Source organism: Branchiostoma floridae, chromosome 12 (genome assembly GCF_000003815.2).
Source record: "Branchiostoma floridae strain S238N-H82 chromosome 12, Bfl_VNyyK, whole genome shotgun sequence".
Taxonomy (NCBI): Eukaryota; Metazoa; Chordata; class Leptocardii; order Amphioxiformes; family Branchiostomatidae; genus Branchiostoma; species Branchiostoma floridae.
The window spans coordinates 862830-877500 of NC_049990.1; the positions used below are offsets into that span (position 1 = coordinate 862830).

Below are 14671 nucleotides of genomic sequence, written 5' to 3' on the forward strand. Positions count from 1 at the left end.
ACAGACCCACTAAACTATTCCTTACCCCCATGCAGACCCACTAAACTGATCCCTATCCCCCATGCAGACCCACTACCTGATGTACGGGAAGGGTTTCCAGACCTGGGAGTACTCTCCTGCGTACGGGCTGCGTTCCTACGCGTACGTCTGGCTCCACATCCTGCCCGCGCTGTTCCACAGCCGGCTTCTCCGGGCCAACAAAGTCCTCATCTTCTATTTCATCCGCTGTGTTCTCGGCTTCTTCTGTGCACTCGCCGAGGCGTACTTCTACAAGTAGGTGGTAAAAACTTTTACCTGCTGCCTGGTTAACCTAGTACCTCCAAATTGCCCATGAGGGGCAACGTTGGAAGGGGAGTTAAGATCCTGGGCTAGGTGGGCAGGCCACCAGCCTGGCATGGAAAAACTCTACGGTGGCACAATCACCTATTTCTACGTTAGCATAAGGTAGTATCAAAAGCTGCTAGAGGAGTGAAGCTGGCCTAGGAGTGTGTTCGGCTACCTGAGATCTGCATGCATCAATCACTCCATATCCTCTAAAAACATTCATGTGGGAGGACTGAAAATGTTCATGGTGTCACCTATTGTTTATTTGTCTATCTGTTGTTTAGTGCAAATGTGGGGAGGATGACATTATGTTTCATGCTGTTTATTTATTTGTTTGTTTGTTTGTTTAGGGGCATCTGTAAGAAGTTTGGTGCCCATGTAGGAAGGATGACTCTATGTTTCCTGCTCTTCAGCACAGGGATGTTCATCTCAGCCACAGGTCTGCTTCTAACAAACTTCATTTTATACAACTTGTAATTTATGTAAATCCATTCAATAAGGAATGGAGAAAGGAGTAGTTCAGGGCATTAAATCTTAGCCCTGAAATTAAGTTACTGTTAACAAATAGGGAATGCATGACAATTTAGTTTTCAAAATGTCAGCCTGCAAAGTTGGTCAGTGTCGGTCAAAATTTCTCTGATTTTCAAACTTTTTTATCAGAATTGTATTACTGTTCCAGAGTCATCCGCGACCGACGCCTGGCCCTTGCCAGTTATGTGATGCGTCACTGAACTTCTTGCTACTCAGTACCTTTGACAAAACTGGAATTGTTCAAACTAGTTATTATTGATCATTCTGCTGTCATGCATGTGACCTTCCTTTGACCTCTACTTGATTCCTTCCCAGCATTCCTGCCGAGCTCCTTCTCCATGATCTGGACGATGGTTGCCATGGCAGCGTGGTGGACCCATTACGATGGGGTCAGTACTTTCACTGTCACTTTTATCTCTGTGTTCCTTATCTTAGATGTTGTGAAGGTGTTAAAAGATAAAAGCAACTAGAAAGGCCGACATTTGCTTGAGAGCAAATACAGCATATTTCAGCCATCTCCATCATGCAACAATAGGCCTTGAGGTCGTTGGCCCCTTTGGCCATTGGAAAATGACCAAAAAAATCCCAAATATATCATTTTAAAGTGGTCCATGCCAAAAATTATACATGGGTCATTTGAATAGATATCTAGAGCACCCCTTTACCAATTTACGGGTCATTAGGTTGTAAATCGAGGGAACAGGAGCCAAAAATGTCCAAATTTTGTCAAAAAATGGCCATAAAATCGCAAAATTAAGCATTTTGTTGTACCGTATGGGAAAACTTTTATTGAATTTATGTGCACATAATTGAAGGGCACTTTTATACCAAATTTCAGATCATTTGGTTGTAAAACGAGGCTACGGGAGCCAAAAATGTCCTTTTTTGGTCAAAAAATGGCCAAAAATCGCAAAATTAAGCATTTCTTTGTACCGTCTGCCAAAACTGTTATTGAATCTAGGTGAGCATATGATCAAGGCACCTCTGTACCAAATTTTATGTCATTCGGCTGTAATACCAGGGTACAGGAGCCCGAAATATACATAAAAATTGACAAAAACCTCAATAAAATCATTTTAAAGGCAGATATGAAAAAAATGAAAAAAACACCTAGGGGTATTGGCTTACTCTACCATTGTGCCAAATTTCAAGTCAATCGGTTAAAAAATGGCGGAGTTGATTCGATTTGAAGATTTGACAGGAGAAAGAAAGAAAGAAAGAAACATTACGAATACAATATATTTCACCATACCTATGGTATGGCTGAAATATAACAACTTGTGGTCATAAAAAAAAGTAGAAGTGATGGGACCTCAGATTAAGGGCAAGCATGAGGCTTTTTCCTTAGCTCCATCTGTAGTAATCCAAGTTCCATTTCTTGGCCAAGCACACCCAGTCTGTGTGTAAGGTTCTTTTACACACACACACTTTATGGGGCCGCGTAGCACTGTGGTAGTGTATTCGGCCCGTGACCGAGAGGTCGCCGGTTCGAATCCGCCTGCCGTGTTGCCAGTCTTGTGTCCTTGGGAAAGGCACTTTACACGACTTTCCTCACTTTACTCAAGTGAAAAATGAGTCGTCCCTCGGATAGGACGTTAAATGGAGGTCCTGTGTATGGGGAGAGCAACACCCTATGCACGTTAAAGAACCCGCCACATGTGCGAACATCCACCCCAGCGGATCAAACCATTTCGGCCAAAATTGGGGTAGGGAATCTCCCGAGCAGCCCGCGTAACACCTGCTTCGCCTATTGGGTCAGTTAGTCCTCACTCATAGTGAGCAATTGGGCTGGTCTCAATCATGATGTTTCTGACCTAGGGCGATGAGTTGCTGTTACAGTTCCAATCATGTAACCCGTAAAATTGAATGGCCTTCAGGCCTTGTTACGTGGTGACCATTGAGTAAAAAAAAAACACAGTGATTTGACACTTGAGGCTAACACCCAAAGCTCTTCTCATACACAGGGTAGCGAGCTTTACGGCACCATCCGAAACAATTTTCTATGTACATTGAATCAACATTAATCGTTGCTGCCTTTTTCATAATTGAGTTTACCTATCTGTTTTCCAGGTTGCCATTTTCAGTATAGCAGTGAGTGCGATCGTGGGCTGGCCATTTGCAGGGGCTCTGGGGTAAGAACAGTTCACAGTCTGATATCTTTTTTGTTTGACCATTACAAATACTCCCTATCATATTTGGCTCGGGTAGGCATACTCATCTTACTTTCTTCTGTAGAAAATGATGACTAATTTGAAGGGAAAATGTAGGTGAATTTTTGAGAGACCATTTGGTATTGTTTTTTTACCTTTTTTTTTACTTGGTGTTGAGAACTAACGACCTTTACCGCCCCCCTCCCCGCAGAATCCCCATTGCTGTAGACCTGAGAACTAACGACCTTAACCGCCCCCCTCCCACAGAATCCCCATTGCTGTAGACCTGAGAACTAACGACCTTTACCGCCCCCCTCCCACAGAATCCCCATTTCAGTAGACCTGAGAACTAACGACCTTAACCGCCCCCCTCCCACAGAATCCCCATTGCTGTAGACCTGAGAACTAACGACCTTTACCGCCCCCCTCCCACAGAATCCCCATTTCAGTAGACCTGAGAACTAACGACCTTTACCGCCCCCCTCCCACAGAATCCCCATTGCTGTAGACCTGAGAACTAACGACCTTTACCGCCCCCCTCCCACAGAATCCCCATTTCAGTAGACCTGAGAACTAACGACCTTTACCGCCCCCCTCCCACAGAATCCCCATTGCTGTAGACCTGAGAACTAACGACCTTTACCGCCCCCCTCCCACAGAATCCCCATTTCAGTAGACCTGAGAACTAACGACCTTTACCGCCCCCCTCCCACAGAATCCCCATTGCTGTAGACTTGGTGTTGAGAACTAACGACCTTTACCGCCCCCCTCCCACAGAATCCCCATTGCTATAGACCTGGTGCTGAGAAGACAGCGAGTGGCTCTGTTCTGTCAGTGGGTCATCATCTCCCTGTGTCTCGTGCTGGTAAGTGTTTCAGTCAAAACAATTTTCTACTGTTGAATGGTTGCACGTAAGGGTGAGTATGTACTGGTATAAAAACCTTTTTTTTCTTGTTGGACCAGTCCAGAAAAAAACGGACCTGAAAAAAATCAGTGGACCGGTTATGAAATGAACAGATTATGCTGTCAGGCATTCACGTGTTTTGGGGCTTTCAGGTCCATGAAAATATCAAGTGCAAAGTAGAAGAGAGTTGATAGTCACTTTTATCAAATTTATAAAGTCAAACTTGGTCCAAAACAGAGGCAGTTAATGCTGTTAACATGGGATTGGTGGAAATGCTAGCGGACATTGTAAATACTTTACGTTTTGTGACCGCATCTGAACTGTGAGCAGTGACACCTGTCCTGCAGTACAATGCATATGTGAACCAGTCAGAATTGCCCTGAAGAAGGTGACAGACGGTCCCCGAAACGTCGGTGTGAATAAAGAAATGCTTGTGTAGAAAGAGTCTCTTTGTTCTCTGAGACCCATGTTTATATTCCCAGGTACCCCTAGTAATGGTGGACACCCTGTACTACGGGAAGTTAGTCATTGCTCCGCTCAACATCGTTCTGTATAACGTGTTCAGCGACCATGGGCCGGATATATACGGTAAGACAGTATTTTTCTATAACATTCTGTAACCTGTGTAGTCCAGTGGTTAGCGGCCCTGCCTCTGGAACTAGAAGCCGTGAGTTCGATTCTGGCTGTGCCGCTCACCCAACGTCAGGCTTTTAGCCAGGCATGCGTCAACGCGTCATCTGGACGCCCTTTTCTTAGAATAACAAGAAATTTGATGCCCCTGGACGCCCTATTCTGGGGAGAAAATCCTCAGCATGACATTCTGATTGACCAGCGATGCAACCAGGTCATCTGTGGTCACAGTCTTCTACTGTGATATCTGTAACAGTACATTGTGTATTTTTGCCTCTTGGGATACCTTAGAATGCACTTTTTAAACCTAAAATCATCAAAAACTCTGCACCATGGAAGGTCGATGCCCCCAGACCCCTCCTACAATAGTCACTTACCGCGACTCACCAGTAAGTTTGGACGCCCTATTATAAAATCCTAGCTAAAACTAAAGTAAAAGCCTGCCCAACGTACATACAAATCAGCAACGATTTGTGACGTCACAGAATGTATTCTTTACAATGTAGTCTGGCTAGGAGTTCTGTCTATGAAACCATGACCAATTGCTTTTAACTTTTCCCACCAAAGAGCGCACAGTATACAATTGATTTAAGATTACACCGATGTTTCCAAAAGTAACTGTCAAATTTTAATGTGAATGATAGAAGAGGAAATACATTTTGCTGTAAATTTGAAAGCCGTTTTGAGCTGCGGTCCTGACTTGGAGAATGGACCAAATTTGCCCAGTCTGAATGCATTGAGTATGCTGCTATTTGGGTGTAATATGTTGTTTACCAACATTGATTTTGTTGTGTTGTTTACCTCCCATGTGTGGGACCTTGTTGATGCATCATGCTGTGTTTGTTGACATGTTTGTTGTCTAAACATGTTGTGTCGTTTACATGTTGTCTTGTTCATTTCCCAGGTGTTGAGCCGTGGACGTTCTACTTCTTGAATGGTTTCCTGAACTTCAACGTTGTTTTCCTGATGGGTCTGGTGGCCATGCCACTGGGGGTGAGTCACTCACCAGTACTACACACCTACTACACACATACACACACATGTACACACCTGCACACACACACACACACACATGTGTCCCTGATGAGTCTGGTGGCCATGCCACTGGGGGTGAGTCACTTACATCTACACACACACACAGTCACGCACATAAACACACACATAAACACATACGTGCACTCGGGGTGAGTCACTCATATCTACATGTACACACATACTACACACATGTACACACCTGCACACATATTATCTACCTGCACACCTTTTACAGACATACACACCTGCATTGGTAGGAACCTGGGGGCACACACACTCTGGGTGTGATACATGTATGTCAGAGAAGTTTCAAAGCAAAAATGGAGAATTGGTGTTCATGTTTCTTGGTTTGTTTTTCAGCTGTTTGTTGACAACATGCTGAAGCAGCGGTCGCCGGGATACGTCCCCACCCACCAGCTGGTCTACACCCTTTCTCCGCTGTACATCTGGGTCCTCATCTTCTTCACAAGGCCTCACAAGGTACTGTTCTCTCTCTCACTCACTCACTCACTCACTCACTCACCCACTCACTCACTCCACCCTGTCTCCGCTGTACATCTGGGTCCTCATCTTCTTCACAAGGCCTCACAAGGTACTGTTCTCTCTCTCACTCACTCACTCACTCACTCACTCACCCACTCACTCACTCCACCCTGTCTCCGCTGTACATCTGGGTCCTCATCTTCTTCACAAGGCCTCATAAGGTACTGTTCTCTCTCTCACTCACTCACTCACTCACTCACTCACCCACTCACTCACTCCACCCTGTCTCCGCTGTACATCTGGGTCCTCATCTTCTTCACAAGGCCTCATAAGGTACTCTTCTCACTCACTCACTCACTCACTCACTCACTCACTCACTCACTCACTCACTCACTCACTCACTCACTCACTCACTCACTCTACCCTGTCTCCGCTGTACATCTGGGTCCTCATCTTCTTCACAAGGCCTCACAAGGTACTCTTCTTTCACTCACTCACTCACACACTACACTCACTCACTCACTCCTCACTCACTCACTCACTCACTCACTCACTCACTCACTCACTCACTCACTCACTCTACCCTGTCTCCGCTGTACATCTGGGTCCTCATCTTCTTCACAAGGCCTCACAAGGTACTCTTCTTTCACTCACTCACTCACACACTACACTCACTCACTCACTCCTCACTCACTCACTCACTCACTCACTCACCCACTCACTCACTCACTCACTCCACCCTGTCTCCCCTGTACATCTGGGTCCTCATCTTCTTCACAAGGCCACATAAGGTACTCTTCTCTCATTCATTCATTCACTCACTCAGTTACTCTCACTCCTTCGCTAGCGCACTCACACAGTAGTCTTCTTTCCCTCGGTCATCTACCACCTCCCTCCCTCCCTCAAGCTGTATTTGAAAGTACCGGTATCTACTATGATTTGATAGTGTAAACATGATGTATGTCTCAGCATCCCTTGTACTTTTTGTTGCCCCCCGTAAGTTTGTGCTAAACTTTCCCTGTTCTCTGGTCCCAGGAGGAGAGGTTCTTGTTCCCGGTGTACCCACTGATCTGCCTGTGTGCTGCCGTCACTCTGGCCTCCTTCCAGGTAAGTTTGCATGGCTGGAAACCCTGGGGGTGGGGGTGTAGCCCTGGGGGTGGGGATAATGCTGTTTGCAGCTGTCACCCTGGCCTCCTTCCAGGTTAGAAGACAAAACTACTGTGTTCCTGGAAACTCTGGAATGGGGGTATAGCTTGCAACTGGATAGCAAAGAAAATCATATCTGTAGAAAGCAACACAAGGGACTTCTCTATTTAATTTCATCTATTCTAACCTCCTCACAGAAACATTACCACTTAATGCTGGACGAGAAAACATGCACCATCGCGTCAAACTGTCCATATTCATTGATATTAGAGCCCTGATAACTCTGTGTGGTAGAACTATTACATCTACATTTACATATTTGCAGAAACTTTACCACTTCACACTGACGGAGAGAAAACGGCAGCACTACACGATTGCATCGAACTGGGTCGCTATCGGGATCTCCGTACTGTACGGGCTCCTCTGTGTCTCCAGGTCCGTCGCGCTGTTCCAGGGTAAGTCTGAAATCCGATCGGCTCACGATTGTTCCATCCGAAATCCTCGGGTGTAAGCTGCTGGGATTGCACAGTTGCGCACTGTTGGGTCATGATAAAGTTTGTTTTGGAACATTTGAAAATTCACTGTATTTGCTCCTCTGTGTGTCCATGTATATACATGATTATATAAGTCTGATATCCAATTGGCTCATGGCTATGTAGTAGTTGACTACACTACTGTTGGGTCCCTGACACAGGTAGGCAATAGTCTTCACACTGCACTTCCAAGCAGCCCTGTCTAGCGGGTTTACATTGGCACAACAGTTATTAGTAGAATCCAGTACTTGATTATACTGCTGCAGGGTCCCTGACACGGGGGTGGTCTGCAGTAGGCTAGTCTTTACTCTCACTTCCAGACTAAGCCAGAAATTGGTTAGCAATTAGTTTCTCTCAGATTCTTCCTGATACCTTTAGCTCTTATTTCTTTTTCATTTAAGTTACAACATCAGTGGCTTGTCTGACTCAGCAATTTAGCAGCTGAGGTAAACATTTAAAACAGTCAGATGTTTCAGTAAGTATTCACTATCTTTATGTCAGTGACAATGACCTAAAATCATATCCAGTTGCTTACATGTAAAGTGTAACTGCTATTTTGCGTATCGTATTGCCTGGATGTCATTGACATATCAAGGTGAAAATTCTTTGAAAATTAGTTTTTGTTAGACACAATCTTCTTCAATAACACCGAGGTCTATATGGTTGTCTTGATCTAACGGTTGGCCCAAAGCGTCCCTCAGTCGCGCCCAGAACAGCGTTTTGCGTAGCTCGTCTCTCGGCCAGACGAGGTATGTGTCCCGCGCCACCACGGTTTTCAGCGTCTTGTGTCGCTCCACCACATGTTTCGGAATCCTCTCCAGGAAAACTAGCACCACGTTCGCGCACCGCGGGTCGAACACATGGTACCTATAGGGACACAGATAGTGAACAGTCGGATATTCGAACTGAGACTTCTTTCAGACAGAAGAAAACACTCACAGTCTGATATTATAGTTAAAAGATTCCCCGAACACCGAGCATTTTAGCAACAATATGTCATTGTGACTCTAAGATGATTTGAAGAAACCCTATAAAGGACAGACACTCATTTAGTATGTGTTTTATACAGATGTCAACTGTTAGTTAGAAATATTCAATTCTGCCTCTGATTTGAATGCAATTTTTTCCTGAATAAACCAACAAAAAACAACAAAAAACAGTACCTCCCCTCCGAGGCCTGCAGTTCGTAGTTGCACCAGCTGCTGGACATGAAGTGACGCGTGACAACGCAGATCGTCTTCCGGCTCTCCTCGACGCTCCGCGCGATGTTTTCCGTTATCGCCAGGCCCCCGACAAAATCGCGTGCGCCGATGCAAAAACGGTAGCTCGGGTCGCCGTTCTCGAGATTGCGTACGAGCTGGTCCGTGATCCACCTCTCGTCGTAGCTGCTGTAGGCGACAAAAGCGTCGTAGCGGAATCTCCGTGCAGGATTCCTGGCCGCCTCGCGGTGTCTGAACACCCTCCCTGCGATGTAGAACATGTAACCAAACCACCAGCCGTAATGGTGCACCACGAAGCAGGTCAGGATGTAGAGGGAAATCAGCGAAGTCGTCACGATGCAGGCGTAGAGGTTGGTGTAGGTCATGCAGTCTGGGTCGTAGCTGCGTAAAGCCTTGTTGTGGAGGCTGGAGGGACTGCTGCATGTGTAGCCACAATCCTCCCATCCCCGCACCACACCGCTGGCGTTAGCCCACACGACGAACCACTGAATGTCACAGTCGCACTGGAAGAAGTTGTCCCGCATGTCCAGGATTTCCAGTCCTCGTACGAAGTATCCGTACCTGCTTTCTGGCAGGATAGAAATCCGGTTTCCTCTGAGGCTGACGACTCTTAAAGACGTGGGAGAAGGAGGAAAGAGCTGTCCGGGGAGGGAGAGTATCTGGTTGTCGGACAGATCGAGACCCTCCAAGTTGTGGTGAATCCTGAACGCTTTCCCTGGCAGTGCAGCAATCCCACTGGAGCTCAGGTCAAGCACTTTCAGGGCTGGCATGGCGTCAAATATAGCAGCGTTTCCAAAAGCTCTCCAGGGATCCCCCGTCTGGGACATTTTTAGAACCTCCAGGGACACCAAACCTTCAAAGAACCTACTGGTGTCCTTCTTTTGTATGACGTCCAGTCGGTTGTGACTCAAACTCAAATAAACCAGGTTTGACAAGTTGCGAAAGGGCCTCTCTGAAACGTCGGTGACTTTCTCATTAAACACCTGGTTGTGAGAAAGATCTAACAGTTCAAGGGTCGAGACTGGGTCAAAGATCGGGAGTAAGCCTAACCTGTTGGACGTAAGGTTCAAGCGCCGAAGCTTTCGAAGGCCGTTAAGTTTCACTGCACCGAAAAAATTAAAGAAGCTGTTGTCGTTTAGTTTCAGCTCTTCAAGACTTTGTAGCGGGTGGAAGATCTGCTCAGGCAAACTAGCAAGGAGGTTGTTCCCGGAAAGGTCTAAGATGCGCAGGTTGGGAAGCCCGGAGAAGGAAGTCTCCTCGAGCTCCGCGATGCGATTCTGGCTAAGCAGGAGGACTCGAAGGTTCTGTAACCCGGCGAAGACCCCCTCGGGCAGCCGGATCAGCCGGTTGCGCCGGATGTCCATCACAGTTAGACCGGGTAGGCCCTGGAAGCAGCCTGGAGTTAGCTTCTGTAGCTGCCCGTTGAGCTGACCCGACATGGCGAGGTGCGTCAGCGCCGGAAGGGTTCCGAAATCCCCCGCGTGAATCTCGTCTATGGGAACGTTGTTGAGCTCCAACGTCTCCAGGGTTGGTGACACGGCAGTCAGGGATTCCCCGGGCACCTGATGTATTTACAAACAAACACAACAACCTCATTAACAACAAATATTTACAAACAAAAGCCTTGCAAACAACTGCCAACAACAACCTTACCAATATTGGTTGCTTCAATTGCACAGTGGACAAAATAAAGGCTTCAGTTAAGTGCTTACAACTTATTTGAAAACCGATTATTTAAAGACTTTGTTTCAGGATAATGGGACCACCTTTTCATTCAAATGCGTATATTTTGTTGTTCTAAAATTGCACGTATTTTGCATGATTCATTGAGTACATTGGTGTACATACAATATAATTATTGTACTGAAAATCTTATTTTCTAAAAAATGTCAATAATGAGTCAATAATCCAACAATCCCCAAACCTTTGAGAAGAGGTTGAAGCTCAAGATGAGAACCCGCAGCTTGGCGAGTCCACTGAAGGCCTGCTGGGGGAGCCAGGACAGGGAATTCTGGGAGAGGTCAAGGGTCATCAGCTCGGGGAGGCCGTGGAAGGCGTGGTTTGAGATGTTTTGGACTGCGGATGAGATCAATTCGAGGTGTTGAAGCGGGGTGTCGACGAGCTTGTGGAAGGTGTCTGGTCGTAGGGTGGAAAAGACGGGGTCGATGGAGAGGTCATAGTCGTTCATCCTCAGTCGGGTCAAGTTCAAGCCCGCAAGTTCCGCAAAGATGCCCTGAAGGTCAGACAGCGAGAGGTCAAGCTGGGAGAGGTCGAGGAAGTCCACAGTCGTGAACTGCTGGAAGAAGCCTGGCTCGAATGAATAAGCCGAGTTCAGGGACAGGTCAAGAATTTGGAAAGCTTGGCCTTTGAATGGAGCAAAGTCGGCCTTGGAAAAGGACCAGATTTGATTTCCAGACAAATAAAGTTTCTTCAGCGACTTCATGGCAGAAAACGTCTCAGGGAAGGCGGCCGACTCGAGGAAGTTGCCTGACAAGTCAAGAAGTTCCAGGTGGAGATCCTTCCAGACGTCTTGGTTCCACGGGTCTAAGATGCTCGAGAGTGAGTTTCCTGACAGTCGGAGTGAGCGCAGGGCAGGAAGTGGTCGAAAAATGGTGGAAGGAAGGGATCGGAGTTGGTTGTCATGGAGACACAATGTCTGCAGCAAGGTCAAGTTCGCGAACGTGTCAGGTTCGAGGTAGTCTATCACGTTGGAGCTGAGGTCGATCCAGACCAGGTGAGGTAGGTGGGAGAAGGTGAGGTTGGGGAGGGAGGACAGGTGGTTGAAGCTGAGATCCAGGTGTGTGATGTCCGAGGGCAGGTGGGTGGGGACGTCCTGAAGTCTGTCGTACCTGCAGTCTGCACTCAGGTGGTAAACAACACAACCTGGGTGGGAATAAACAACAACAGTAAACATTCTTGAATTGCCATGTATATCCTCATAATCGCATTTTATGGAAACTGCAGCAGCTGCAAGAATGTAAGGCCTAACAAAAAGGAAGAACGGAAAATTTTGGTGACCGCTGTCACCTTCCTCAGTGCAATTCTGACTGGTTCCTTGGTTTGTAAACACTGCACAAAACAATCTAACTCTCAGCATACTGGTATTTATGTGTTAAATACTTTATGTTTGTGACCACAGCTGTAAGCAGAGACATCTATAGCTGCAGTACAATGTGAACCAGTCAGAATTGCCCTGATGAAGGTGACAGACAATGGTTGTGTAAAAAGAGTCTCATTATTATGTTTGCGGAAGCAGCAAACATATAGTTTTCCTGTAGATATTCCACCAAAACGCAGGAAAAGCTGGAGCTGTACCAAGCTCTTTACGTTTCCAGCTTTTTGATTGGCCACAAAGGGGCTTTTCTCGGGGATACGTCACATGTGAACCTATCAGCAAAACGCTTGCTCAAACCGGGATCCAATGAAAACACACATGACAAAGCCTTTGGCTGTGAAATACAGCTTTTCGATTGGCCGAAACTCTATGCTTGTCATCGAATAAACCAATGAACGCACAGGATTGAAACCGGCCGGGCCACCTTGAGCAACATAACGGTAAAAAATCGGTGCAGAATTATGTCAACCACGTAGCATGGTGGGGAGTGACAGTGATACGGCCTCACACGCTGAAGGGCGCAGGATCGAGTCCCGCAGGGTCAATTTTTTTATTCCCCATTTTAGATATGTATCTTGTATTTACAACGTTTTCATCTTGCGAACAGGGCATCGTTCGTTTTACACGCCTTTTTCAATTTTTTTTCTTGCACTCAAAAGACGTGCGGGGCGTAACAGTCGGTCGGACGGTCCGTGTGGGGAGGGAGCTTGCCAGCGCCTCGTTGCCTTTCTTCTAGTTGTTTCTTTTCTTGCGATTTTTCCTTTCTTTTCCCTTCGCAAACATCCTGCATTTTTTTCAAAAATGTTGCCTTTCTAGTTGAGTGACTTATCATATAAGTGATGTAAGGTTCTTCAAGTTTTCGACCTGCCCTCTTGTTCAAGTGCTACTTTGTCACATCTCAGAAACAGGGAATGACTAAGTGCAGCCCTATTTAAGTTTTGATGATGCAGATATAAGTTAGTATGATTGTTAAGGACTTATTTACTTTGTATTGATGAATTGAGACTTTGAGACTTTGTTCGAAAATTCATCAGTATACACCCCCCTGAACCTCAGGGAAGAGTGGCTAAGGCTGACAGGGCCATCCAGGTTAGATAAGGGCTATTGATTGATTGATTGATTGATTGATTGATTGATCGATTCATTACCCCACATACCTGACAAGCCCTCAGTCATCAGCAGCAGCATCAACACCAGCCAGCAGGCTGCACCCTGCAGTGTCAGCATTTTCTGGAGGGTAGCATAGATAAAGGGAAGTGAAACTAGAAAGGCAACATTTTTGCAAAAGTGCAGAATATTTTCTCTCTAGCCTTGTGTCAAGCTACTCGTATACAATACTATACCATTAGGCTCACTCCAAAGTAGTGTTTGCAAATGAAAAAAAGAATCAGGGCTATGAATGGGGGTATCTGACATGATAGCCATTCCAGGTAGATAGCCCAGGTAGCCAGGCCTGGTGCACAGCCCAGCCATTTCTATAGACCATTTATGCTCGGAGGAAGAAGGAAAATAAAAATTAACGTGAAATGAGGAATATTTTGATTGAAACAGGAACTGAAACTGAAAAGAAGATTAGTCTATATCTGCTACCTGTTACTAGGATGATTCAGAAACCACCTCTAAACTTTACTTCCCTTTATATTTTGCATGACTTGTTAGTTGCCCAATGTCAGCTGTAATGTACAATCAACATCTTTTAACATTTGAAAATTTTGACATGATAGCTGTGATCTTTTCTATGATTATCATTCCACAATCATACACTTAAAAATAGGACAAAGTTTTACTTCTGAACCTGGAAAACTTTTGTAGACTCTGCTCTTGTTCAGAAACTTTTGGTCCACTTCGATCCAGTAGCTCACATGTTGCATGGTACAATGTAAGTTGTATTTATGAGTGTATACATTGTAGGAGTCCAAGTTTGAAGTGTTTCAAAACGTTGAAGGAAGACAGAGAGATAGACACCTAGAGATATATCTAGTAGATATAGATACAGCTCTGTAACTAGTGTATTGCTAAGCAAAAGAGACAGTATTGTTTCAGACTGGTAATGTACACTATCTCATTTGCTTTCTGAGATACCTTTACAGGTATGTTTCACTATAAAAAAAGAGTGTTATATTAGACTTGATGTACAGAACTACTATTATAGAACATTCTGTTCATACAATTGTTGCAATAAAGTTTGACTACTCCAGGTAGCTTCCTCACCTGAGTCTGTTGCCTTACTTGGACTGTCCGTAGCAGCATGATGATGTTTAGTGGTCGCAGGTTCGAATCCCAGTCTTACTGTTGTCACCACAGATAGATTTAACTAGTCAGATCAGAACTGTTCATGTGACAGTGTTCAGTGCAGGTGTGTTCAACTAGCCAAATAATCAAAGTGATACCTGTGTGTTTGCAGAAGAGAATGTTGCCCAAAATAACCTCAGGGAAGTGAAAATTGTTTTGAAACAGGAAGTTTCGGTTGTGCTTTGATGATTCAATAATTGAAAAGTTTGGCCAGGTGTGCTTATATTTTGAAAGTCATGAGTCAAGGCCACACTTACATTGTACATTGTAGTAGCATTGCCCAGTATTTAATGACCCTGCCTCTAGAC

The 14671-nt window shown here is 45.5% G+C and overlaps 1 protein-coding gene across 1 annotated transcript in view; it reads left to right on the top strand.

Moving 5' to 3' along the window:
• Nucleotides 1-14671, top strand: part of LOC118427851 (alpha-1,2-mannosyltransferase ALG9-like) — a 26063-nt gene that overhangs the window by 6340 nt on the left and 5052 nt on the right. The window contains exons 3-12 of the mRNA XM_035837825.1: nucleotides 68-273; nucleotides 675-763; nucleotides 1171-1244; nucleotides 2926-2987; nucleotides 3783-3870; nucleotides 4392-4497; nucleotides 5444-5532; nucleotides 5935-6054; nucleotides 7093-7164; nucleotides 7529-7658. Coding sequence (XP_035693718.1) covers nucleotides 68-273; nucleotides 675-763; nucleotides 1171-1244; nucleotides 2926-2987; nucleotides 3783-3870; nucleotides 4392-4497; nucleotides 5444-5532; nucleotides 5935-6054; nucleotides 7093-7164; nucleotides 7529-7658 — 1036 coding nt within the window. The remainder of the gene's footprint in view (nucleotides 1-67; nucleotides 274-674; nucleotides 764-1170; nucleotides 1245-2925; nucleotides 2988-3782; nucleotides 3871-4391; nucleotides 4498-5443; nucleotides 5533-5934; nucleotides 6055-7092; nucleotides 7165-7528; nucleotides 7659-14671) is intronic.